This window comes from Acanthopagrus latus, chromosome 21 (assembly GCF_904848185.1).
Source record: "Acanthopagrus latus isolate v.2019 chromosome 21, fAcaLat1.1, whole genome shotgun sequence".
Classification (NCBI taxonomy): Eukaryota; Metazoa; Chordata; class Actinopteri; order Spariformes; family Sparidae; genus Acanthopagrus; species Acanthopagrus latus.
The window spans coordinates 27534118-27561540 of record NC_051059.1 but is presented as its reverse complement, the minus strand read 5'-3'; the positions used below and the strand labels follow the sequence as shown (position 1 = coordinate 27561540).

General features: G+C 43.5%; 1 protein-coding gene across 6 annotated transcripts in view; it reads left to right on the top strand.

The window, feature by feature from the left end:
• The window catches only part of rasal2 (RAS protein activator like 2), an 83078-nt gene that overhangs the window by 21656 nt on the left and 33999 nt on the right, over window positions 1-27423 (top strand). For 5 of the 6 annotated variants that reach the window (XR_005072024.1, XR_005072025.1, XM_037082946.1 and 2 more), the window contains exons 2-6: window positions 4027-4154; window positions 4673-4796; window positions 18095-18198; window positions 21540-21652; window positions 26599-26752. Coding sequence is in view for 4 of the 6 variants with exons in the window: in XM_037082946.1 (XP_036938841.1) it covers window positions 4027-4154; window positions 4673-4796; window positions 18095-18198; window positions 21540-21652; window positions 26599-26752 (623 nt within the window). In the remaining 2 variants the exon portion in view is untranslated. Of the gene's footprint in view, window positions 1-4026; window positions 4155-4672; window positions 4797-8461; window positions 8499-18094; window positions 18199-21539; window positions 21653-26598; window positions 26753-27423 lie in introns of those variants that run through there. The other variant, XM_037082947.1, reaches the window with a different exon arrangement.

Sequence of the window (27423 nt, the reverse complement as noted above, 5' to 3'; positions counted from 1 at the left end):
CGGTCATCCTCTCCTCCCTCCATGATGATATAAGGTCAGGTGAAGTGTTGTGGTGGTGAACAACGTCTTTTACTGTCGGTTTGGGATCTCGGGCTTCTGGACTTTGATGATGTGATGAGGTGAAACATTCAACATGACAGGAAAAACGACTCACGGAGAGAAACTGTAAAAGGAGGAAGCTGATTTTAAGACTGAAAGATTGAAAATAAAGACTGAGGATTTGAAAATAAAAGTTAATGATGTTAGTCCTTGACCTTGTAAACAGCATTGATCAGAAACCTTCAGAACAGCAGCTCAAGTTTTGTTGAAATGAACATGATTTTCTTTATTATCTCTGTAATCATCTTAAAGCCTGTCAACTTGAACTTTAACGATAGTCGTTATATTATGACAATCTTCCTACTGTTTGAACTTCAACACAGACAGTCACGACGGTCAGTGTCTCAGCTGACAGTGTTTCAGCTTCTTCAGAGCAGATTTCTGTGTTTTGTTTCCACTGTGATGTGACTTAGTTTCAGGAACAACAGTTTGAAATGTGGAAGTGATTTCAGCTGCTGAACAGCTTCCTTGTTCTCTGTAACTTTGACCTGAAGCTCAAAGTGGACGAACCATAATGAGGACAATATGTAGAAGCTGCTTACTGGATGAAGAGCTGCATTCATATGAAGACATGTTAAATGTGAATTCATAGGTGAGATTCACCTGCTCTGTCACTGGTTATTTCCAAAAATAGTGATGTCAGGTACAATGTATCTACATAAAAGAGATGCCTGGTGGCTGTTTAAGGGTTAAAGATCTGTAAATGATTGAGGTTAAACTCTGAACGTACTGAGATTATTAACAACTTTTTATGGTCCGACTTTGATAAACTCTTAAAGGAGGGCACAGATTTAAAAAAACACAAAACAGTTTAAAGATGAGAAATGCTGCAGCTGTTTATTTAGAAGCAGACAGAAGGAAACTATTTCTTATTTAATTGTATTTTATTGACATTTTATGTTTGTTATGTTATGACAGACAGGTGATGATGTGTGCTACGTGTTGAGTACGCTGAATAATGTTGACGTTTGTCTCAGGGAGTTAGCATCAGAAGGAGTTAGCCAACAGGCAGATGGATGTGATACAGCTCCATTTATAACTTAATTATATCTGAAAAGTTCAACAACATATATAGCTGACATTATTAAACTCCTCACTTATTTGTCAGGATGCATTGTTGGTCCTGTTTCTGTCTCCATGATGCTCCCAGTGCATTTAAAAACAGAAAATGAGCTTCTCTTAGCGGCAGTGATGATCCAATCATAATGACATGCGTGTCCCTGCGCTGACCATTAGGGGCGTACGTCTGTAACTGGAGACATTAAACTGTGGAAACAAGATGATAACTGGTTTACAGGCAAAAGCTTCCCTCGGCTAAAATGGCAGCTGTCCAACGGATGTTCTGTATTGTTTTGTTTTTTTGCAACAAGACAGAAGTCAAATCTACAGTCTGTTATCATTTACAGCAGAGTAGAGGCAGTAAGATCTGACCGCTGCTGTGTCTATAGACCATTATGTCAATAAACGTGGAGCCTCTGGACTCGTCCAGAATCGATTCAGAACACTTAGTGAGAACAAAATCATCGGATGTTGTAGACGACATGAGAGGACGCGTCCGTGTCTGAAAATCATGTGAATATGATCAGATCCTGACTCACTGCTTCCTGTGACTGCACCAAACACTCTATTGACTTTGCAATCAAGTGTGATCATAATCAATTAAAATCTGTGTGTGTGTGTGTGTGTGTGTGTGTGTGTGTGTGTGTGTGTGTGTGTGGAGTGTGTATGTGACGAATGCTGAATGATCCCAGCACAGTCCGGCACAGTGAAAGCACCGTCTGTTTACTCGTCCCTGCTGACGAGACGCCGCTCACAAACACACAGAGCTATTGTTCAACACTTAACACTGATTTACTGTGCTGCACACACACAGACACACACACACACACACACACACACACACACACACACACAGTCTACATCATCACAGTAAATCACCTCTGAAGGAAACATGAGGCTGTTTTTCATGTCAGGCTGGTTCCTGTGGTTTGTTTGGCACCTCGTCACCAAACACTGGCTGGATTATCATAAATTTACTCTGGATATTTTATATTCCCACAAGTTCCTGTGACTCATACAATCAGTGTTTCTGTCATCAGTCTTCCTGAAAACATGACGTGTTGCTGGAGTTTACTTTCTGTATTCCGAGACACATCAGCTCCACTGCAGTGCTGAATGTTAGAAACCAAGAAGTTTAACAACGGTTCCTTTATGAGCAAAGAAAAAACCTCCCAGCTCGGCAGCGCAGGTACTTTCAAGCTGCAACTGATGATTATGTCACGGTGGATTCATGACAATCCTTTCCTGCTTTTTAATCGATTAGTTGTTCTGTCTATAAAATGTTGTTCATCCTTAAGCATCTTGTTCTCTCCAGAACCCAAACATATCCAGTGTACCATCACAGTGGTGGAACAACCAGGACATATTCACTTTCACCAAGCTGAATCCGGGGAGATGGGACTTTTTGTCTTTGATTTAATGAATTCAAGTGCAGACAGTCACTTCAGATAGATGCTCCATCCACTGGTGTCTGATACAGATTATCGATCGATCAGCAGACAGTAAAACTGATGAAACAGAAGTGTGCTGCATGTTTCAGTGTGAAGCAGGTTCAGTGTGTGTGTCTAACAGGCAGTGACACGACCTCTGACCTCTGCTGAGTCTGCTCTGCTCTGTGTGACGGGCTGTCAGCTGAGATCAGACGCCTCTGCTGAGTCCTGCAGACATCACTTTCATTTTTAATACTCCTGCTCCTCCTGCTCCTGCTGCTCCTCTCTGCTGCAGGGAGGAGCAGCAGGTAAACAGGGCTGATCAGGGTGAAGTTTAGAGGCACAGCGCCCTCTGCAGGTTCGTCTCTTCAGGTGCTCTGATGTGTTGATTCTCAGTTTCATGTGGTTCGTCTTTCTCAGGTGAATGTATTGATTGATTATTTGAGAACTCTCAGCCTCAGCATCTCATTCTTCACTGGACTGAGTTGAAACATCACAGAAACCTTGAGGATCATTTACAACATGTGTTCATTTAAATAGTTGTTGCTGAATGTTTACAGTCATCAGATTAATAACAATAAATCAGGTTTTATTTTCACATCCAGCGGTTTTATTTCATGTGCAGATATTTGATATCAGTCTGAGAGCTGTTGAGCCGGTTTTTCTTTGGGTCCAGGATATTTAAAGTTACAGCTCATTATGACCCAGTTTGTTGCAGGTGAGATGATGTCACCTTGTTCTGTGTGTCCCCACAGAATATTAATCTAACTCTGCTTAATGTGAGACAGAAATGTTTGATTTGATAAGACATGTTGTATTGTGTTTGTATGGTTTATTCTGAATGGGCTGTGAACATCACACACTTTTAATTAGATATTTTTCACTTCTGATCATATTCGAATCTAAATATTATCTTATGTCACAATTTAGAAATACAGTTTTTGTCTTAACATACTAGTTTTTAGAATAAGCTTTATTGACAAGACAGGAGATAAGACAGTAATTGAATTAAGACAAACGATCTTCCCCTGACGACACCAGATAATCTATTTATTCTTAAAACACAAGTAACAAGAATATAAATATCAGATTATTTCACTTGGTTAGATCTACAGTGTGTAGTTCCTCAGTTCAGCTTACACACAGTATATTATTTCACAACTTAATTTCTGACTTTAACTGAAATGAGACATGTCACAGGCTGATGTGATGTCTTGGGGTCAAAGGTCAGTTACTATAGACTGAACTCACTCTGTTCGGCCTCGTTTCCATCAGTAAGAATGAGACTCCACCAAAAGTGACGATCACAATAACACGTGATAACTCATTGTGTTCATAAGATGCAGGTCTTATTATATGTTGATTGACAGCCAGTTAGACCAGTTGGTGTGTGTGCCAGTCTCACTTAAAGTGTGTGTTTATGTGTGTGTGTTCTCAGATGTGAAAGGTCCTCCGGCCCACCGGTTCTCCTGCGGTCAGAGTCCGTACACCGACAGTGGATCCTGGGAGAGGAAGTTCTGCATCCTGACTGACAGTCAGCTCATCCTGCTCAACAAGGACGACGAGGTCAGAGCGGACGGATGATACCTTTATTTCTACGGATTAAACCTTTTTTTTTTTTTATTCTTCTGTCATCGCTGGAACACAAAGTGTTGTGTTTCTAATCATTTCTGCATTTTTGCAAGTTTAATCTTGTTTTGAGAATTTTTATTTTTTATTTATGTTTTTTATATTTTCATGTAGTTAATTCAGGGTGACATCATGTAGCAGACATCTAATGCCTCCCTCCCCCTCCCCCTCCTCCTTCCTCCTCCTCCTCCTCCCCCTCCCCCTCCCCCTCCCCCTCCTCCTTCCTCCTCCTCCTCCTCCCCTCCCCTCCTCCCCTCCCCCTCCTCCTCCTCCTCCTCCCCCCTCCTCCTCCTCTCCCTCCTCCTCCTCCTCCTCCTCCTCCTCCCCCTCCTCCTCCTCTCCCTCCTCCTCCTCCTCCTCCTCTTCCTCTCCCTCCTCCTCCTCCTCCTCCTCCTCCTCCTCCTCCTCTTCCTCCTCCTCCTCCTCTTCCTCTCCCTCCTCCTGCTCCTCCTCAGGCTTTGGGGGACACTCAGGAGAGCCCCACAAACTCCTCCAAGGGCCGAAGTCTCCGCAGGACCGTCAGCGTTCCCTCAGAGGGACAGTTCCCAGACTTCCCAGCAGAGGGCGCCGCCATGCTAGGTAAGAGCCAGTGAGACATTTTGGTCGCCATGACAACAAACCCACGCTGTGGCCCAGCAGCTGCTTCGCCCTGAAACCAGGAAGTGAAGATTAAAGTGCAACAGAGCTCAGTAACATCTCATTGTGTCACACCACACCTCTGGATTATCTGTGTGTGTGTGTGTGTGTGTGTGTGTGAGGCCATTCCCAGCAGCCATTAGTGGGATTAATAACACTGAGAACAAAAGAGCGGATGTGATGATATTCAGACAGTGGGAGGTTTTTGGTTGTGTGTGTGTGTGTGTATTATTCTTGCTGTTAATGTGTAATTGAAGATTACAGTTACACTCTGGATGTAGTTACATTACTTGGAATACCTGGACTATCCTGGGGTTTTGGAGAGGTGTACTGCAGGCTGGAGGGTTTAACAGATAAATAAATAGATAATAAAAAGTTTGATCTGACGTCCTCAAACTCCTTCATCTCTGCATCCTACATTTCCCACAATGCACCTTGGCGAGGTGTTTGTTGTTAGCGTTGCACTGGCTGGTAAAGAGACTCTTTTATGCTCCACACCTCCAGTTTGTACCAGGAGTTCTGTTTATACTACATTTATACTTCATTTATACTACATGTGTATAAATACCACAGAAATCAAGCCCCATCAAAACAACCCACAATAACCTTAAACACCCTAAGCAGTTCAGGATATAAGACATAATTAAAACCTTTAAAGCTGTAGTGTTTTTAAATATGATAAATTTAATGCATCTATAATTCTAATCCAATGATATATATTACTGGATTAGAATTATAGATGCATTTATAAGTGAGTACTTTTGTACTTTTACTCTATGGTATTAGTACTTTTACTTCAATCTGGTTCCCACCAGTTATTAAAATTTTATTTTGTGTAACTTTGTTGAGGTTTTTAAGTTTTTCTCACACTAAAATAATATTGCTGTGATTTAAGTTGACCTTGCTGCAAAGTTTAAAAAACATGATCTGCTCCTCATCAAAACTCTGCAGTTGTGGTTTACGTCACAGTCGTCTGTCAATATGTAGGACTCATGAAGTTTAACTGAGTTTTGATTCATCTTTATTTTAAATGTACGTTTTCAAAAATGTCAGACGTCTGAGGACGAGGTATAAAAAGATGAGTTTGGTGTTTGTCCCAGCTCAGTTTGTGTCTTCAGTCAGAAATGTTTCCAGCGCCGCTGTTGGACCGCCAGGTGAATGTTTTCTAACATAATGAGGCATTCGGGTGCAGCCTGTAATTTTCCTGCTCTGTGTGGGAACATCGCTGGGACCGGGGAATGTCTGGAGGACAAAGCATCCAGTGTCCATCGGTCCGTCTGAAGGAGCTGGACTGACCCCGCTGCCCCCAGTGGGACGCCGGGGCTGAGGGGATTCCCACCAAGAGCTGCAGGGGTTCAGAACTGGTTTCACATGTGAGCTCTGGACCGGACCAGACCGGCAGGAGACGACAGCCAGAGAGTTCAGAAGAGTCTGATCCAGACGGTAGATCAGGTTATTGATCAGTTATTGGGTGGACAGAAGACTCCCTCCTCCTCCTCATTCAGCCACACACAGACTCATTCATTCACTGACCTCCTTAATCCCCCTCACCCCCCTCACCCCCCTCACCCACCTCCCACCAGCACCGGGGGAGGAGGTTATTTATATGTTAATGTGCCCGGGCTGCCCACACAAACAGGCCTCTAACAACCAGTTCAGACTGGGTTTGGACTCCGATTATACTGGGATTAGTTCAGGATATCAACCTGGTTCATTTCTGGAGTTACAGTTATACTGCCAAATGTATACTGGTTTAAAACTAGATTTATACTGGTTTAAAACTAGATTTATACTGGTTTAAACTAGATTTATACTGGTTTAAACTAGATTTATACTGGTTTAAACTAGATTTATACTGGTTTAAACTAGATTTATACTGGTTTAAACTAGATTTATACTGGTTTTGGTTTTGGGTATTGTTGTTGTTGTTGTTGTTTTGAGTTGTTTGAGTCTTTTGAAGAGTTTGAATCCGTCTCTTTGTGCTGTTGAAGCTTTGGACGGATGTGAGGTGAAATAATGAACAGGAAATGAGAATCTCTTATCACCTTCTTCTTCTTCTTCTTCTTCTTCTTCTTCTTCTTCTTCTTCTTCTTCTTCTGCTTGCTGTTGTTTTCTGTTGTCACACTGTGAAGGACGAGCAGCAGTGACAGTAGCTGAGGTGTAATTTCAGTCCACAGTCTAATTACAGTGTTGACAGACTGCTCGTTAAGAGTCTCAGCTCGGAGACGCCTGCAGCGCTGCAGTACATCATCATCATCATCATCACCCTCTTCTTCACCTTTTCCTGCCGTTGTGATGGACTTTAACTGAAGATGAGGTCACAGGAAAGTGATCTGCGTGTGAAAACAGCCGGAGGCCTCGTCACCTGCAGAGCACAGGTGACCCTGTCAGGATGCAGGTCGCGACCCCTCACGGATCTCCACAGGTTTCTCTGCAGGCGTGTTCAGAGTTAAAGGTGCAGTCAGTGAATATTCAGTCATCTCAGCAGGTTTAAGTGCTGCAGATTGTTAGTGGAAGCTGAGAGTTTAAAGACAGGCGTCTGTCCTGATCCTGGTTCAGAAATATAGAAGAGCTGGAGGCTGTTTGTACTCCTGACATCTTAAATGTGATGGATGTAGCAGAGATAGAATGGGTTTTTATTTAGTTTGTTTATATAGAAATCTTTTCTCACTTTTATATAATTTATTTATATTATGTCACACACACACACACAAATGTTCTGCTGTTGTTTCAGTCTAAACTCTGGTCGGGGTGAATCTCTGTCTGACTTCAGCTCAGGCTCTGCTGCATTCCTCAGTCTGCTCTCCACCTGTCAGCACCACCACAATAAAACCACACACCCTGAGAGCTCATTTTCAAAATAAAAGCCTGTAAACATTGTGGATTCCGTCCATCAACAAAACAGTAAAACAGTTTAACATTTCTGAACCTGTGGAACTGTAGCCTGAAGCCACAAGTTGCTGTCGCTCTTTGAACAGTGTGTAATTATTTGTCTATGTAATTTTAAATGTTTTTGGTTTTGTGCATTATTTGGTAAAATGCAAAAATAGAAGAATGCTTGAATAAAAGTGAATATCCAAAGTAATTTAAAAGTGAATCCATTAATATATTAGATTGTAAACTATATTTACAATTATCAGTTACTGTATTAAACACAACTTATTAATTAATAAATGCCTACATTTAGATTTAATGTGCATTTTGGTGCATTTAATGGCATATTCATTTTATTTATTGCTTAATTTATTATGTTATGTTATTATGTTAAAACTACATAAACAAATACATTTTAATATTTTAACTAATTTATATTTTGAAGAAACAGTATCAACAGAGTAAACAGAGATCAATAGAAATATACTGGAATACTAAATAAATATATGCATCAGTGAAATACCAAACTATTGATTTTGTTATTCAACCTGCTGTAAGTAAAATGATTCTTACCGTTATTAGAATATTAAATGTGAGCCTGATATCACTTGTACAATTCAGATCATGGCCCTCAGTGGGACCTTTATTGTGAAGGTGCGGTCCGGAAGTGTGTGTGTTGCGCTGCAGCGTGTTGTGAGTGAAGCTGCTCACACACAGTGAGTTTCCTCTCGGAGGACATGAGGTGACGGTCCGCTCAGATGGACTTTCTGGGTGAGTTTTTCTCTTTTTAAACTTTTTAATCAGACAAAACTCACTTCCGGTGTTCAGACGTGACGTGAGTCTGCAGAGCGACGCTGCGCTCGCGCTCTCCGCTCGGTTCGTGACTAACAGTCGTGAAACTCGCGTGAAGCGGATCAGAGTGAGAAACCCGAGGAGCCGATCACCGATCCATCACCGATCGGTCACCTATCGGTCACTTATCGATCAGTGATCAGCTCCAGTGGTGGAAGAAATACTCAGACCCGTTACTTCTGTAAAAGTGCCAGAACAACACGATAAAAATACTCCTGCAGGTGAATGTAGTAAAAAATTATGTAAAAGTATGGAAGTATAATCTACCTGTAATATTTAAAGTATTCAAAGTGAAAGTACCCTGTGCAGGTAAATGTCCCCCATGACTTTAGATATCTGATATTAAATGTACTCAAGTATCAAAAGTAAATATTACTTATATTTACATGTATGTTTATACTGTGTGGTCAGATGTGTAATTATCAACTGAAGTTATTAAACAAATGTAGTGGATTAAAAAGTTAAATGTTTAAATTGATTCATTGATCTAGCTGAACTTTATATTTTAAGTTTTGTGTGCAAAAAAGATTTAAGTCGTAAAGAAAAAGTAAAGTGTTTCTCTCTGAGATGTTGTGGAGTGGACGTAGGAAATCTGTTTCCTGTGTGTCTCATCTGTCCTGCACCTCAGGACACAGGAGGCTGAAAGTCTGCTCAGCTCTTCTTCTTCTTCTTCTTCTTCTTCTTCTTTTTCTTCCATATGTGCAGCAGTTCGTCGTCTTCTCTGTTTGACATGCAGCCACTCTTCTTCTTCTGTGGTTTTATGTGCAGCAGCTCTTCTTCTCTGTTTTTAACGTACAGCGTGCGTCATCACGGTGAACGTGTGGATTTGTTCTGGCTCTGTGCACTCGGCTGCTCTTCAGTATTAACGGATGCTGTGACAGTTAGCCTATATTGTGGCTCCAGCTGTCCCCAGATCAGCTATAATTAGATCATTGTGTCCCACATTGACTGAAGACGAGTCTCTTCTGTCTGAGGGGATCTGCCTCACGTCAACTCCTCATTGTTTCTCATGCTCCGGTCAGCGGTGAGATTCTTCTACTGCAACATGTCTTCTTTCAGATGAGTGGACGGAAAACACTCAAAATACACACTGAGCTGTTTGTTTTGATTCAGATTCATGTTCTGGATATTTATGTAAATAAGTGCATATTTAACGACCTCGAGAGAATATCAGAAAAGTTGTTCAAAACATAATTTTCATGATTTGTAAATTGCTGGTGATGGCTAACAGTTAAAGTTTCACCCTCTCCTGTGAAGGATTGAAACCTCCAGAATGATAAATGAATAAATACAAAACAAATAAAACATGAGGTCAACAAAGACTCTTTGACCTGCAGAGCGTTCACACCGGCGAGCGCCTCGATCAGACGGACTCGTCTCTGGAGGCTGACCTCTCTAATGAGAACAGTGTCCTTGTCACGACTCGTTGAACTGATTCAGTCTGCAGCTGGATGACGGACTGACTCTGGATCAGATCCATCAGGCGTTAATTCAACTCCAGCAGACAATTTGTATTGTTCTCATTTACATTTTGAAGTGTCCTTGTGTTACCGTGTCCCTGCTGGCTCTCCCTGCCTGTTGCCTTCACGTACATCAGGATGGATTTACTGTAAACATGCATGTGTGATAAGGAGCAGCTGTAACTACCGCAGCAGGACGGTTTAATCTCAGGACCTGTTTGGTATCGACTGACATGACTCATCTCAATCAAACAGATCTGCTCTGTTTTCTGCTCTCGCTGACCTTTTTCCTTTCGTCTGATCAGACATATGATATCAGTCACAGTTTATACAGCAGTTGGTTTCATCGTCCGTCAGACACTTGTCATTAAATACAGCGTAGAGAGTGAGAGATGTCCGAGGTGACGACATCAGATGTCTGATGAAAACACTCCACACTCACCTGCTCACAACTGACACGATGAGAGGAAACTGATGACACGAATGATCAGGTAGCAAGAAAGACAAACACTTCACTGGTGTCGGTGTCTTTATCAGCCTGTGCTGTTAGTCACCAACATGATCATATGAGGACATTGAAAGGAGATACTTTCCCTGTGTTTTGTTTTGTGGAGCGAAACCAAAGTTCTTTATTCCAACTGCTGAAACCCAAATAAACAAAGATAGCACAGATGTTCAGAACAAAGTTGATTTATCTCAGTTTCACCAGGTGATTCTGGCCACGTCAGCCAACACGCTTCAGCCTCGTGACCTTCATCGATTATCTTCTGGATTCATTGATTAGTTATTTGTTCTGTAACAGGAGGAAAGAAACCAAAAAACTGTTCACATCTGAAACTGATTAATCAATTATCCAAATAGATGCTAATTTATATAGTTGGAATCTGATCAATTAATTGATTGATGTTCTGATATAAACACCAGCAGAGCTCAGACTGAGATGTGTCAGCGGGTGACTGAAATCGTCATTTTTCTACTGTTAATAATTAATTCAAAGTTCTTCTCTGGCTGCTTTTGTTTCATATTTGAAACACGTTGGCTTGTTTAGTTTAAGGACCAAAAGAAAAACATGATTATTCTAATAGATGATAATAATAATCCAGTTGGTTCCATAAAACTTCTGGTGGTTTTAAATGTTTGAGTAAAAAAACATCCAAAGTGGAAATAGGTACAAGGCCGCATTAACATAAAGCCAGAGCAGGTTGTTGGTCAGTAAGTATCCCTTCTAACATAATAAACTGAATAATGAAACAAAATAAACTCCAGTAGAACAACAACAGTCAGATGTTGGACTTCGTGTAAACACTCGACGTGAACAGAGCTGTTAATATTCATGAGTGGAGAGGAATGTGAAGTGACGAGAGGAGGCGGCTCGCTCAAACCAGTTTCATTCTGTGGACAGAAATTCTTTGAATGCTTGTTGTGAAAGTTGATCTGTGTGTCTAAAGGGGAGGAAGAGGAGGAGGAAGAGGAGGAGGAAGACAGCAACTTTTGTTGATTATTGACTTCTGATGAAACGAGTGAAAGTGACGAGAGAGAAAAAAGACTGAAAACAGAAACATGTCAGAAACATACTGAAGAAAAACTAAAACAGTAACAGAAATGATCATGATCATTATTGAAATCCTACATTTGCCTTTAGAATCCTTTTGGTGCCTTTAATGATACATTAGGCTATTTATTTATTGTATTGTTGGTTTTGCCGTCTCAGGCCTCCGTACAGATCAGTTTGTTCAGGGAGTTGAACCCTCAGCTGCACCCAGTTGAGCCGACAGACTGATTATACAAAGACGTCTTTCAGCAGCAGATTACTTTTGTTGTGTCGGTGTTTCAACTGTCGTCAGGTGTGTCAGTGCCTGAATTACACTTTGCCTCGTGTCGGCCTTCAGACATTCCCAGCATTCCTCCTGATGACATCACCGCCTCACATTCATACTCCCTCCGCCGCTCATGGCCGTTCACTGACCACACCGCGGCCTGTGTTAGAGCTCCGCCCACATTCAGGACGGGTCACTGTGGTCAGGGTCAAAGGTCAGAATCGGACCAGGCGAAGTCTCGTAGCTCCAGACTGACAGCTGGTGCAGAAATAATAAGAATATGTTTTGTTTTGCATTCAGTGAAAAATCGGAGGCCGAATCACAAATCTGATGCGCTTAGAGCCCAGCTGTAGGATCTAACATGGCCCCGGACTTTAATATAAGTTTTTACATGATTTTGAATGAATAATATCTCTGAGGTGAACTGAGAGGTCGGGTCGTGTCAAATGATCCAATATTTCCATTTATTACCCTTTTAACTCAGACATTAATGAGCACAGAAGACTCCAACATTCATGAGTGTTTGGATCCTCACTATCAGGATCAACTCATTGTTGGTTTGACTGCAGGAAACGTTTGGACCGACACCAGACTCAAACGTCACACCTGAACCATCACGATCATAAAATACCAGCAGAACTTTGCTGGTCACCGTCTCTTGTGACTCTGGATGAAGCTGCTTGTCTCCCTGCTGGTCTCCAGTCTGAGTGTGTCCCAGTTTGTGAAGGTCAGCTCGGTGTCTCTGTCAGAGGAGACTCTGGTGAATCCACCGAAACGATTGATCGAGCCGAGCCGTGACCGAGCCTCCCCTAATCAATAACTCGTTAACAGCAGCAGCAGGAGGATAAAGGACTGAAGATCACTGACCGACCGGCTGCTCTCACACAAACACACAACACGTCAGTGACTTCAGTAGAACGGCTGTTTTCAGAGCTCTCATCTGAATAATTAAATAATAATTAAACTTTATTTATCTCTTTGATTACTAATAATCAATATCGGCCCTGAAAAAAACAAAGATATCATTCGACACCTGACTGTAAGGTACAAAAAAATATATAAGTTAAAGCACAAAAGAAATTAATTATAAAAAATTATTATGCTCAATAAATATGATAAAAAGTTTCAACTGAATTAATGTTCATTATGATTTTAAAGGAACATTTCACCCCAAAAATATAAACTCAGTCCTCGTTATCCTGACTTTATATCCTCAGGAGGAGGAGAGGAGGACTTTATATCCTCAGGAGGAGGAGAGGAGGACTTTATATCCTCAGGAGGAGGAGAGGAGGACTTTATATCCTCAGGAGGAGGAGAGGAGGACTTTATATCATCAGGAGGAGGAGAGGAGGACTTTATATCCTCAGGAGGAGGAGAGGAGGACTTTATATCCTCAGGAGGAGGAGAGGAGGACTTTATATCATCAGGAGGAGGAGAGGAGGACTTTATATCATCAGGAGGAGGAGAGGAGGACTTTATATCATCAGGAGGAGGAGAGGAGGACTTTATATCATCAGGAGGAGGAGAGGAGGACTTTATATCATCAGGAGGAGGAGAGGAGGACTTTATATCATCAGGAGGAGGAGAGGAGGACTTTATATCCTCAGGAGGAGGAGAGGAGGACTTTATATCCTCAGGAGGAGGAGAGGAGGACTTTATATCATCAGGAGGAGGAGAGGAGGACTTTATATCATCAGGAGGAGGAGAGGAGGACTTTATATCCTCAGGAGGAGGATAAACTGAAGGATTACAGTGAAGTTACTGTTTTTAGTTTCATCCTGATGTGATGCTCCTCCGTCTTATCACACACACACACACTTAATGGCTGAAGCCCCCAGAGTTGTGTCCCACATCAGTCGACTGAGGGGAAACTTATTTAGTAATTATCCTCTGAGCGCAGCAATAAACGTAGCTGAGGAGGAGGAGGAGGAGGAGGAGGAGGAGGAGGAGAGCGAGCGAGGCTGCTGCAGGGGGAGAGAGAGAGGAGAGAGAGGAGTGTCTGCAGAGCGAGAGAGGAGAGGAGGAAGACGTGAGGACAGAGAGAAAGCAGAACAGTGCAGTTGGAGGATTGATTGAATAAATGCGGTAAAACCTCGGCGCTGCGAGGGGGGGTGGTAGAGCGAGGGCTAGAATTACTGCTGAGTGGAGAGAGAGGGAGGGAGAGAGAGGGAGAAGGGCAGAGATGGGAAAGGAGGGACCGTGAGGAGGAGGAGGAGGAAGGAGGATGCGGTGCTGAGGAGGGAGAGGCAGGTCGGGGGGAAGCCGAGTCGAGGATGTTCATGGGACGAAGACGGACGTTTGCAGCTTAACCTCATTGGCTGACAGGTGGCGGCTGCTTCGGCCAATCCCGTCTGACCGTGTGTGTGTGTGTGTGTGTGTGTGTGTGTGTGTGTGTGTGTGTGTGTGTGTGTGTGTGTGTGTGTGTGTGTGTGTGTGTCCTCTCCTCAGATGATGGGGAACAGCTGTGATCGAGGTACCGTCTCTTCCTCTCTCTGTGTTTCTGTCCATGTCATGTGACCGGCTTGTCATACCTGGCTTCCTGCGGCATGTTGCCTCAACTTTGTCTCAGCAGTGAGGAAGAGGAGCGATGATGTCTGTGCGTTGGGACATCATCACTCCTCTTCCTCTCGGGGAGGGAGGGAGGAAGGGGGATGCATGAAAGTTTGTCCGGCTTCCTGCAGCGCAGCGTGCCTCGTGCACCCTGCAGCTGGAACTTGATCCAGCACTTTAAAAAGCTGATAAATGCTGACGGCTGCTGCATGCTGCGTTCACTGTCGCTCCGTCAGACTGAGCTGGATGTTTCCTGTTGCATCAGGCAGCACGTTCATGTGTTTTCATACCATTTAAACATCATGTGACGTCCACATGCTGCTGATTTAATGTCTCTGTTGGTTCAGCATCGAGCCGACGCTGGTGATTGTGTTTATTGGGTGATGAGCTGATATCCAGCAGCCAAAATTACATTCTAACTCTTTGTTAAGTGTGAACACAGTTGATTGACGAGCAGCTGGCAGCTGTCGGATCATTTGTTTTTGTCACTTTAACCCCCTTATTCAGCAGGTAGAAGCAGTTTACGTCATAGATTCAATAAATGGTTTATAACACACTGTAATGTCATTAAAAGATGTTGTATGTCAGAGTGTGTTTTTATTGGTACTGAGTGTCGGTGTTGTTGAAAATATGCATTTTTCAATATATATCGATGTGAACATTTGAAGTTAGCGTTGGGCTGATAGACGCTCACATCGTTTATCACAGAGCTGACAGTCGTTAACCTCCGAGCTCTGATCAGTGATACATGGTGGAGCACAGAATCAGTGTGTGTCCTCACAGTTGTTGTTGTTTGTGACGTGGGAGAGGAAGTCAGAAGAAGTGAGTTGCTGCTAACGTGACGTCCTCATGTCCTGTTTATTGACTCATTAAGGCAGCTCAGATAGACGAAGTCACCCAGTTAAATCTGTGGCAGTAATAATTCCTCTGGTTTGTTGTCTGAACGCTGCTCAGCTACATGTGGGGCATCAGCCAGCTGCCTGAGACAGTTTCAGTAGTCACTTGCTGCCGTATTGATCCACCTGTAGCAGCCATGCTTGACTCATTTCAGTACTTTGAGAATGCAGAGTAACACAGCCGGTTGTATTAATAAGCAGGATGCAGACCAGGACAACGTGGCTGAACAGTCCATCATGAAAGTCAAGTTTCACATTGTCAACATCCATAATTACTGCCCTATATTTAGACTAGACTAGTCTAAGACAAGGTTAAAAAACGTTGAGTCTAACCTCCTTATTTTGAATTAAACCACTTTATCAGGACACTCAGGTTGTAATTATGTTCATACAACAAGAAAAAAACAGTCCTACCAGCGAGCTGACCTGTGCTTTTCTACTCAGTTTCCTCTCTGTCAGCAGTGATTGTGTCACTGTGGTGTTAATGGGTTTGCTTTGTAAAGCTCTCTGACTGCGGTGGAGCTAGTGAGGCCGATTGTGAGTTGTAGTCGACCCGGTCCAGCAGCGAAGAGAGACTCTGGAGGATGAGCGACACCAAGAGCTGCAGCAGAGGACGGGGACAGAGGCAGAAGGCTCGCTTTGTCTGCCGGCTCCACTACAGCTTGTAGGTCTCTGTTTCAGACCGCAGGACCATCAGACATCACCAGAGCTCCTGTGTGAGTCGGTAGTTTTAGAGAAGTGGCTGGTCCATAGTGACGCCTCTGACACAGTCACATGGTGATGATGCAACCCAACCGCACACCTGTAAATGATTGGCGTGCTCCATCATCACTGTATGACAGGCTGTTTATGAGCCAGGCATATTCACTACGTGCTGTCCAGCTACTGAACATTTTATCCAACTTTTCTACGGTTGACTTGTCTGTCACTGATACATATACTTATCGTTTTCAACCCAGCAGGCAGGTTTTATTACTCACTGATCTTGTAGAAAGCATTGCTGCTTTTGAAGTGTCTGACGTCCTGGTGGTGAGCGAGACACATGACACACACACTGATACAACACTGGAGCGTCTTCACCCAGTGAATGTCCGTTCCTGTCACTCTCCCTCCTCTCCTTCTCTGCCTCCTCCATCAGCCTCTTTTTCTTTGCACAGTTGTTCCGGTTGTTCCACTGTTACCTGGGAGAACAATGACTCTTCTTGTTTGGTTGCATGCTGACAGAAGAGCTTCCTTTGTGCTGTAATTTGACCTTTAAAACTGTCCTGGTCTCAGACCGAATGCTACCTTGACAGTGAGGTTTATAGTGAACCAGTCTACATGTAGATGCTGTCGTCTGTCTGCAGATACATCACACTGTGACATCAGGATTACTTCACAATGGTGGATCAGTGCTTATGTCTCCTGTAAGAGAATTATCACCGACTCTGCAGCTCGTCTCTGTTCTGGAGCTTTTCAGTGTCTCTAAAGTTTTTAGACTAACTATTGAAGAATTATCTCACAGCTGCAGGCAGTTCTTCCCTCCGGAGACCAAACCAGCAGCTGTCCGTGCTGCATGCTGCTCTGTGTCTGCTGGAAGTGGAAGATGTTTGAAATATTTAGCATCGACTGCTCTATAATCTGATAATCTGGCAAATGATGAGTTGACAACGTGTTCTGCTGCCCACAAGTGTCCATGAAATCAGTCCGAAAGTGCTGCGTGTCATCATATCTGCTTTACAGTCGTATCCATACGTCCTCTAGTTTGATATAATGTGAAATGAAGCTGGTCGTCATTTAGCTGCCAGTGTGTGAGGACCTCAGGAGATCCTCTGTCACCAGCCTGCTGGCTGAGGTTATTTTGAGCCTCCCGTCTGCAGAGGCGTCGTCAGGAGCGTCCCTGCAGCTGTTAACGGACTCGTAGGTGTTTTTCAGGAGCTGGTTCGAGAGCCGCTCAGGCCTCCAGAGATGCACCTCAGACAAGATGGCTGTTGAGTTAACTGGGGAGGAAGTAAGAGGGGCTAAAATTAGCTTTAAAATCGATGCAGCTGGATGTGAGCCAGCTCTGAGGACGTGGCCTTTCACTGGGCTCAACTCAAACCAGGACCAGCCACCATCACGTCTCTGTGTTTTGTCAGTGGAGTTTGTCTGGTGAATGTCTGTAAGAAGAAGGAATATTAAGTGAGCTGAGCGGACTGCAGCCTGCAGCAGGGCAGAGGGTGCTGATGGGTTAGAACCTGTTCGTCTGTCTGTCCTGCCGTCCTTGACACACTTCTCTGACAGCAGAAATAATCAGAGCAGCACAGAAACACTGCAGGTTTGATGTCATGAAGGAAAATCTGATCCACATCCAGCAGTTCTGGTTGCTAATGAAGTCATGCAGAGAGAGAGTGAAGCTGCGTCAGGCTGTGGATACACAGATATGTTCAAAAATAATCAATTGAATGGTGGTTTGTGATCTCTTGAAAGATTTGTGTTTTTCTGAAATCTTGATTTGTCACATTTGGTTGAATAAAGTCAGACTTCAGTTGTTTAAACGAGCCTGATGTGGTCGATGGCTCAGAGTAAAGATGTTGTTGAAAACGTGAACTTGTTCGTTTTGTCTCCACCTGCTGTAGGTGAAGCAGGAAACAGCTGCCATCAAACAAATGTCTCTTCCACCTCCTCCACCCTGTTTGACTGTCATCAGCACGTCCTCCATCCGTCCGGCGCTACGCCGATGATGATGCTGCTGCTGATGATGATGATGATTGTGACAGAGGAGGAAGAGGCTGCTGTGGTTGATCTAACACGCTCTCTGTTTGTCTCTGCAGAAGTGTCTTCGGAGCGATCTCCGAGGAGGAGGAGCATCTCCGGTCTGAGTTCGGAGAAGAGCGTCGCCGTCGACAATCCAAACTCGTCGCCTTTCAAAGTGCCGGTGAGTAAAAACAACAGACAGCTTTAAATGTGGAATGTGTTTGTTTTTAATCATCATGTGATGTTATTTTAAATTGTGTGTGTGTGAAGTGTCCTCGACTACATGTTTCCTGTCTGTGTCCTCTGAGTCTCTGTGTGACTTCTCCTCTCTACACCTGAACTTTCTCCTCCTCTCAGCTTCAGAACAGCCTCGTTACTTTAGTTTGATGCATCTGAGGTGAATTCTGGATTCTTGTTATTTCCCAACATCAGCAGACTGATGTGGACCAATCAGACGCAGCGAGACGAGACAAAGACGTAAAAGACGTAAGCAGCCGTAAACAGACAGAGAGGGAGGCTGGAATGTGGAGAAAAGGCGTGTTAGTGTCTCGTATCTGCAGAGAGTTTCTGATTTTCTCTCTTTGTTGCTGCTCGGGACGCTTTACCAACCCAACATGTGTCTATTTGACGTCCTGGGAATGAGACGTTACTCTCGTCACAGTCGGACTCATACGGCAGCAGATGGTTAAGATGTTTGTGTTGACGACCTCTGAGAGCTGTTAAATGTCCATCTCAACACTTCAGTCATGTTTGGACTCCTGACAGCTGAAGATGAAACGTTTCATCTGTCTGCTAAATATAGTTCAGCTCAGACTTATTGATGTTTTCTACATGATGAAGCCTGCAGCAGTACTCTGACTACCTGCAGTAATCAGTTACAGCTCTATTAATCAGGTTATGTGCATTAGCAGTCTGCTGATAATCAGATGAAGACATTTACATGACAGTTTACACAGATGGAGCGTGGATTTAATTGGTTTTAAATCTAATTCAGTGTAAAAGTACAGACGGTAATATAAAGTAGTATAAAGTCTTTGAGTTTCTGTTGCTTCTTACCATCCAAAGATTTTATTTCATGTGATGGGAACACGATCCAAGCTCCAGAATAAATGATAGTTAAGTATATTTCTGTAAGACTACAGATAAGTAAAGACTTTATGTTTCAGCTTTACCTTTGTTCAGAATTTTCTACTTTCTCTGTTGTCACAACTCTGTGTTTACACTCTGGTTAGGTGTTGGAGCAAAAACCACTTGGCCAGGGTTAGAAAACATCATGGTTCTAATTAAAATACCTTTCTGTGGTCGCCACGGATATGGTTGGAATTGTCCTGAGGTGTCTAACAAAGACGGAACGATGGAACCCAGTTTGTTGTTGCAGACTCGGCTGGAGATCCAGATCACACTAGAAAATGCTGAAGTGTCGGTCTGTTTGACGGCCTTGTCGTCACCACCTCCACCTCCTGATGTGTGCACCCACCTCAGACGGGGTGCATGCTAACACTTCTAGCTCCAGTGAAGCCTTCATGTTAATAAAGGTTAAATCTGGTCTGAGATCAGTTGTGATGTGTTCTGTCCTGCAGACTGTGATCACAGCAGACGAGTTGATGGAGACATCTGATGTTTAAATCAAGTCTCAGCTGCTGCAGTTGTTCAGCAAAATGCTGCAACTCGTGGACGACCAGACTTCACCTGACTGAATCTACAGTTTTATGTGAACTGTTCCTTTAACCCCATGGGCATCATGTCTGTGAGTGTGTCTGGATGTTGGTAGAAATGTGACTTCCTGCAGAGAGTTGAAGCTTCTCAGTATTTTTAGCTCCAGTACGACTTCACAAGACTTCATACAGTAACTACAGACAGACAGGGTGCATGCTGGGAGATGATGACAGCATCATACATACATCCAGCAGTCAGTCCTCTGCTTTAAACACTGAATCATGACGTTCACTGATCCACCAGACCAAAAATCCTGATTGATATCTATGATCAGCAGATATTCTGGACGAGCCGGGTCTTTATTCTGATGCGTTAACAGAGCCAGTGAACCTGGAGGGAGTCAGTGGGGGAGGACAGGAGGGTGAGGAGGGAGACTGAGATGTGTTTGAGGATATTAATATCTCAGGAAATGAGGCCGCTCTCTTCCTGTGAGGATGTGATCGGTGAAGAAGAGCTGAAGGGTTTGATCAGCTGCGTCAGGTGACCCTGCGGCGCTGACACAGTGCTGACTCATCATCCACTGTCCACTGTAAACCATGTCAGTGTTTGACCTGCAGGAGGCAGCCGGGCTCACACTGGTGTCCTGGTCGTCATAGCAACCCAGGCAGCAACACCTGATCAGTTTGTTTCATCTGGAGATCTGCTGAGGATGAACGACCAGTCACTGAATGTTGCTGACTGGCATGTTTGTATCGTCAGTTAATCTGCATTATGTCTCATTAATGAGTTAAAGGTGAAGTCATCACATCTTTAAAATAGTTAATTTACCAGGAAGTAAAACAAGATGAGGTGAGATCTTCACGAGTGGAAACATTTAAACATTCTTGTTTTCTTCTTCAAAGATTAGCTCAACGACTAATCGATCATCGGAGTTCAACAGTGATGTGGCTCAGACGAGTTAATGTCTGAAAGCTTTCTTCACGTTATGTTTAGTCTCGTCTCTGATGGAGTCACAGCGACAGGTGACCAGGTGAAACGCAGCCTCACCTCCAGGAAACTTGAACATAGCTGAAACATTTGGGATAATGTAGGAACACAATTCAGCAACATACAGAACAAAGCTTGAGTCGTTTTTAGACTCCAGAAATCTTAAGTTTTATATATTTTCTGAACTTAATTGCAGCCTCACTGTATTCATGAATCCACAGCAGTGTGAGGAAACATTAAGTGATGTTGAGGATGGACCAACATTCGTTGAGTCACCAAAGTCACAAACAAACACCCTGCTGGAGGTTCTGTGAGGTCCGATGTTTTCATTAAAGGAGTCTGGTGGATTTGGAAGGTGAACAGATGGATACAGCAGCTTCAGTCCCACGTTAGCTTCACATTCACAGCAGCATCGAGCTCACTCGTCTCAAATCAGCTGTCCTTAAAATGTCTCGTCCTCAGTGGTGTAACAGGCTGATGACAGTCAGCACTGTTCTCACGAGTCCTGACATGATATTGATTCAGAAAACTCAACGTCGCTCTGTAACGTTAACTTTCACTCTGAACCTCAAGAGATGATAGATATGGCTGAAAGTCTGCCTCCATTAGAAGTCGATCACTGCCTCTTGTTTACAGTTCTTACATTCAGAAAACTACCAGTTTTAAAAAATCACTGGTATTTGTGGTTTATTTTCCTCCTGACTGCTGTAGAAAGACTTTTTCTTCCTCCTCTTCCTCCTCTTCCTCTACACTAGGGTGAACCAGACCAGTCTGACATCCTGTTTGCTCTGACCTCACCTTCGTCACACACCTTTCTCTTTCTCTTTCTCTTTCTTTCTCCATGATTCTGATCCTCGGTCCTCTTTTTGAATCTTTCAGGGGTTTTTCAGTAAACGTCTCAAAGGCTCCATCAAGAGGACGAAGAGTCAGACCAAACTGGACAGAAACACCAGCTTCAGACTGCCGTCGCTCCGGCCCGCTGACGCTGACAGGTAACCCAGTTATGATCCTTCTGTTACCTGACGGCTGACAGCTGTGTGAACAGTGCAGGAGGTTATTTCACTGCAGCACAGTTTGGATTGTGAGTGACGGCTGATTGTAAAGAGTCTGTTTGTGTCGCTCGGCTGGTGTTGACCTGAAATCTGAGAGTTTTGGAAGGAATGCAGAGCTGCAGCGTTCAGTCGATCAAAAGAAAATGAGTTGCCAACTATTCTGATGTTAATCAATCGTTCCTGAGGCAGAAAAGTCAAACATGTCACTGGTTCCAGCTTCTCAGATGTGAGGATGTGCTGCTCTTCTTCTCACTGCTGACTGTAAATGAAGATACACTTGAGAGAATAAATGTTGTGCTCAGTGTTCCCTCACAAGACATGAAACACAGAATAAGTCCACTCAAATACAGACACCAGTCGTGGCCTCATCACCTGTGTTTGAGGTCCTTTATGGTCTGAACCAGGTTCAGTCATGACCCGGTTCAGATGTGTGAGACCTTCATGATGATGCTGGCTGTTCTGCAGTTAGTTCATGTTGTTCATGACACTCAGCAGCTCTGATATTAAACTTAATTTCCTGTTTCTGCTCCAGTAATCAGTAGAACTATAACAGAGAATGGTGGAGGGTTTCTTTATCTCTCAGCTCCTCCTGTTTCTCTGTATTTTAAAGGAGGTTGTGGGTTCCTCCTCCTCCTCCTCCTGTTCCTCCTCTCCCTCCCTCCATTAACCCGCCCAGCCTTCCCAGCACTGACTGGAGGTGGTTTTACTGGAAGTCTCTCCTCTCTGCCTGTTGCACGTTCTGCTGTTTCTCAGTTTTTCACTCTGCAGACGCTGTTTGTGTTTCTGTTGGTTTGTAAAACCGACGTGTGTGTGTGTGTGTGTGTGTGTGTGTGTGTGTGTGTGTGTGTGTGTGTGTGTGTGTGTGTGTGTGTGTGTGTGTGTGTGTGTGTGTGTGTGTGTGTGTGTAAGTGTGAGAAAGCACAGCTGGAGCCCATGTTGATACTGTGGGAAGTCTCAGAGATCCAGTATTGATATTTAGATGTTTTTGACAGCTCTTTGTTGACGGGTTTGTGACCTGAAGCACCTGAAATAAATCCAGAGTCCTGGAAAACAATGAGTCCTGGAAAACAATGAGTCCTGGAGAAGCTGATTAGTGACTGGTTGGTGGAAGAGTCCTTTCTTTGTCGTAGTAATCAGGTGCTTTAAAAATGTGTTCGGAATTGTGAAATAACGTATAAAGAGTATTTTGTCCAGACACAGAGAACAATCATCTATCATCTATCATGTATCATGTATGTATGTATGTATCATCATGTATCATCTATATACAACAAACCAAACTATCACAAGGTGGAACTTTAAATGTTCCTAAACCCGACGAAGAACAGGCTCGATAGAAAACGCTTCACCAACATCTTATTCTTCACTGGATGGAGTTGAAACTTGTTCACAACATCACAGAGACCCTGAAAAGCATTTACATATGTTCATTTAAATAACTGCTGCTGATTGTTTACAGTCATCAGAGTAATAACAATAATAAATCCAAGCTATTATTATTATTATCATTATTATTATTATTATTACAATATCTCCACTTGTTTTCACTTTGTTGAACCAAACAACCAACAGGGATTTTAATTTACCTGAAGTCTTTTTATGTGAATGTGTTAAAGTGACTAATAACTTCACACTCAGTGTTTATTTCAAGGTCTCTGTCTTTGATACCACTGTCGCCTGTTTTTCACTGGCTTCAGGGCATTTACAAGTTACAGCTCGTAATCGCTTGTTTGTTTTTTTGATATAATTTTACAAGGTCTTGTGAATTTTATAGAAGTTTTTTATAAGTCCGTGATGTGAACAGGGAGGCTGGAGGTGATCGGAGCCGCTGTTGTGTTTATGAATGATGGAGCTGCAGCTGATCACATGTGGAGGGAGACTGATGCAGTGAGGGTGCAGCTTTATAGTCGACAGAATGTCAGCCAGCTGGACAGGAGGATAATGCTTTATACACACACACACACACACACACACACACACACACACACACACACACACACACACACACACACACACACAGCCTCTGTCTCGTTCAGTCAGCTCTGAGCTCTAACTCCTGATGGACGGGTCGTCTTCTCTGCTCCGAAGAGCACGAAATGCTCAGCTCTCCAAAACTCTCAGGTTCAGGTAGGACAGTGTGTGTGTGTGTGTGTGTGTGTGTGTGTGTGTGTGTGTGTGTGTGTGTGTGTGTGTGTGTCTGATCTTTGCTCAGATTCTTTGTCCTATATTAACTTGAATATGGTGTCTCAGCTGTGATGGAACAGGTTTAGTTTCGGGTGGATCATGTTTTCATCACCGTCCAGACCCGTGACTTTGAGCGGACCGGCGCCCGACTGCTTCTCAGCAGGTTGTGGTTGTGTCAGATGGGCTGGGTTGTTGTTCAGGGGTTATTATGTAGCTGCTTTTTCATCCCTTTTCTGTTTTTTAATCAATAATCAATTATATATCACTAAACAATATCGTAACAGCCTGAAAATCCATGATGATGAGTTGCTGACTTCTTACCATCGATGCATCATGAAATAATCAGCGGGCCAATCAGGAGGCTTCTTCTAAACTTCGACTTGAGAAAAGCTCGTCATCAGTTAAAGGCTGAGTCTCATTTCCAGATTTTACTACCCCTGGTTTTGCCCCTGAGATCAGAGTTAAAGGTTGGTGGTTGAAATCTCCTCCTATGAAATGACTGTCAGTGGTCATTGATGGCGTTACCGTGGCAACCCTGGTTTTATCATGTTGCCTCCATCATTTATCTAATGGAGATATAAAGACACTGATGCTTCATTTCCATGAAGCTAGTGGAGCTTTATATGCTAGCATTAGCAACGCATGCTACTACACTGCCATTCTGCACTGATATAATAACACTGCAGCGTCCTCAGCTCCGCCCTCTTGTCCAAATATGGTCACAACTGGGTCCCAAAACAAAGATGGCGACAGTTGTTGTGTTAGAAAGGTAAGGCGATGAAGCACTTCACTGTTTGTCTTTGAGAGCAAAGTAGTTAATGAAAAGATATTCATGCTGTGTGTGTGTGTGTGTGTGTGTGTGTGTGTGTGTGTGTGTGTGTGTGTGTGTGTGTGTGTGGTCAGAGCTCAGTAAGTGCTTCCTCCTCCTCTTCCTCTGTCAGTGGATCATGTTTCCATCCTGATGCAGGAGACCAGCCCTTCCTGAAACTCTGCTCGCTCTGTTGAAGGTTTTCATTCTTCAGTCCACTTGTTAATATGGAAACACACACACACACACACACACACACACACACACACAGTGTGTTTAGTTGATGGAGCGTTGCAGCTTCAGACATGTTTCAACAGATCCACCTTATAGTAAAGAACGTCCACAAATAGACCCGTATGAACATGTTTTGTATCAAAATCTGTTCTTTTCTTCCCTGGACAGAAACTGTTGATGATGTCACCGTCAGGCTGTGAATGTACTCAGTTACTTTCCCCCTCTGGACGTGATTGGTCGATGTATTTACAGCAGTCAGTGAAATGAGCCTGGTGTCGTCGCAGCATCACTGTTGATCTCAACCCAGTAATCTGGGTTTACATAACTCATCTGACACAGCAGGAGGATTACACACACGCACACACACACACACACATGTACACACACACACGCACACACACACACACGTGTGCACACACACACACACACACACACACACACACAGTACATTAAAGAGTCTCCTGAAAAGCTGAAGCTCAGCAGTCTTTCAAACAATCAGTAGAAGAAGTTCTGTGGAGGACTGAAGCCAAAGTAAAGACAGAAACATTCATATTTGGTTTATTTTCCCTTTTCAGTGTTTGATTTTTACCCAAAAATGTGTAAGTAAATAAATGACATGTACATGTATTTACTTTGTAATTTAATTTTCCACATTTTCATTGTTATGTTTTTATTTATTCATTTCATTCTGTATTTTTCTATAGTCTTTGTGCTCTCAAGTACAGAAAAAACACCCTGATAAATTATAAATGTGAAACTTTAGTTAATAAATACAATGATGAAACAGTGGCAAAGTTACAAAGGTAAAGTAATATGGAAAGAATGCCACATTATCAATGCTTACATTTAGTTTCAGTATTTATGGTGCGTTTAATTTTGTACATCTAAATTTTTGACTATTTCTAAACATATTTCTTTATTTTCACAACACAGCAGATGATGTTGAATTTCAGGCAGCACTAAAACATCTCTGCAGTTATTGTACAGAAACTTTCTATTATCACTGTGTTATTTTACTTCATGTATTTTACCAGTTAAAGCTTCACCTGAACCAGTTGGTTACAGGAAGTGAGCTGACATCTCTGAGGTCTTCTGTCAGAGCCCTGAAGAGTTTGATGCAGATGTAAGATTTTAAAAGTTTCTTCTTCTGCTGCTGATAAAGCTGCAGCTGTCCGTAAACTTCGTCTCATTAACCTCCTCCCCCCTCTGAGGCTGGTCTGTAGTTAAACACCTGCCTTGCTCCTCGCTGCGTCACGCTCCGCTGCCTAGCGCCTGCTCTCCTGGTGCAGGTGTTACTATAGAAACGCTCCCAGAGGCCCGATGCGATTGGCCGTCCCAGGACCTTGTTTACGTCCTGCTGGACGACAGAGAAGCTTGATAAAGGCGACGCTCAGCTCGAGCTGCTGCCGTGTGCTGCAGGGTGGAGGTGGGAGGACGGTGGGAGCAGGGGGGAGTCGAGGCGGAGGAGAGGGATGCTCTGGGGATCTCCCCTCACCTGGCTCTGTGCTTGTTTTTCGTAGGTATTACTGCTCTCTGCTTCTCCGTCGACAGCAGGCGGCTCTGATACCTGAAAACTGTTGTCGTGCTCAGCGACGCCCTCTGGCAGCAAACACTCGACCTGCTTGTCATTTGTTATATCCATTTTCCTCTTGTGCTGCAGATCTCGAGGCCTCCCCAAGCTGAAGGAGTCGACCTCCCATGAGTCTTTGCTGAGCCCGGGCAGCGCGGTGGAGGCTCTGGACCTGAGCATGGAGGAGGACGTGTTCATCAAACCTCTGCACAGCAGCATCCTGGGCCAGGAGTTCTGCTTCGAGGTCAGTCCACCGCACACAGCTGCAACTAACCACGACTTTCATCATCAGTTCAGCTGTTGATTGTTTTCTTAACTAATCGATAAGTTGATTGGTCTTTAAAATGTCAGATGAACTGTTAGTTTTCGTCTTCAGTTTACCTGACAGCGGGAATTATTACCACTGTTTAAAAAAGAACACAATCAGTTAAAAAAGTAGTTGGTGATTAATCGATTAATCGTCGGAGCTACAAACACAACACGCAGGTTAGAGATTTTATCAACAAGAGCAAACTAAAACCTCAGAGCACAGAATCTGATACATGGAATATAAATCAACAAATATCTGTCTGTTGATTGTCAGCTCAATCTGAACGTATCAATATCAAACACATTTCAGGTGCAACTGCAAAGAACTGATCATATGATCAATAATGTGCGCTCGCAGGAGGACACAAGGACTTACCCTCACTGAACAAACTCAACGTCTCTCTCTCTCTCTCTGTCTCTCTCTCTCTCTGTCTCTCTCTCTCTCTGTCTCTCTCTCTCTGTCTCTCTCTCTGTCTCTCTCTCTCTCTCTCTCTGTCTCTCTCTCTGTCTCTCTCTCTCTGTGTCTCTCTGTCTCTCTCTCTCTGTCTCTCTGTCTCTGTCTCTCTCTGTCTCTCTGTCTCTGTCTCTCTCTGTCTCTCTCTCTCT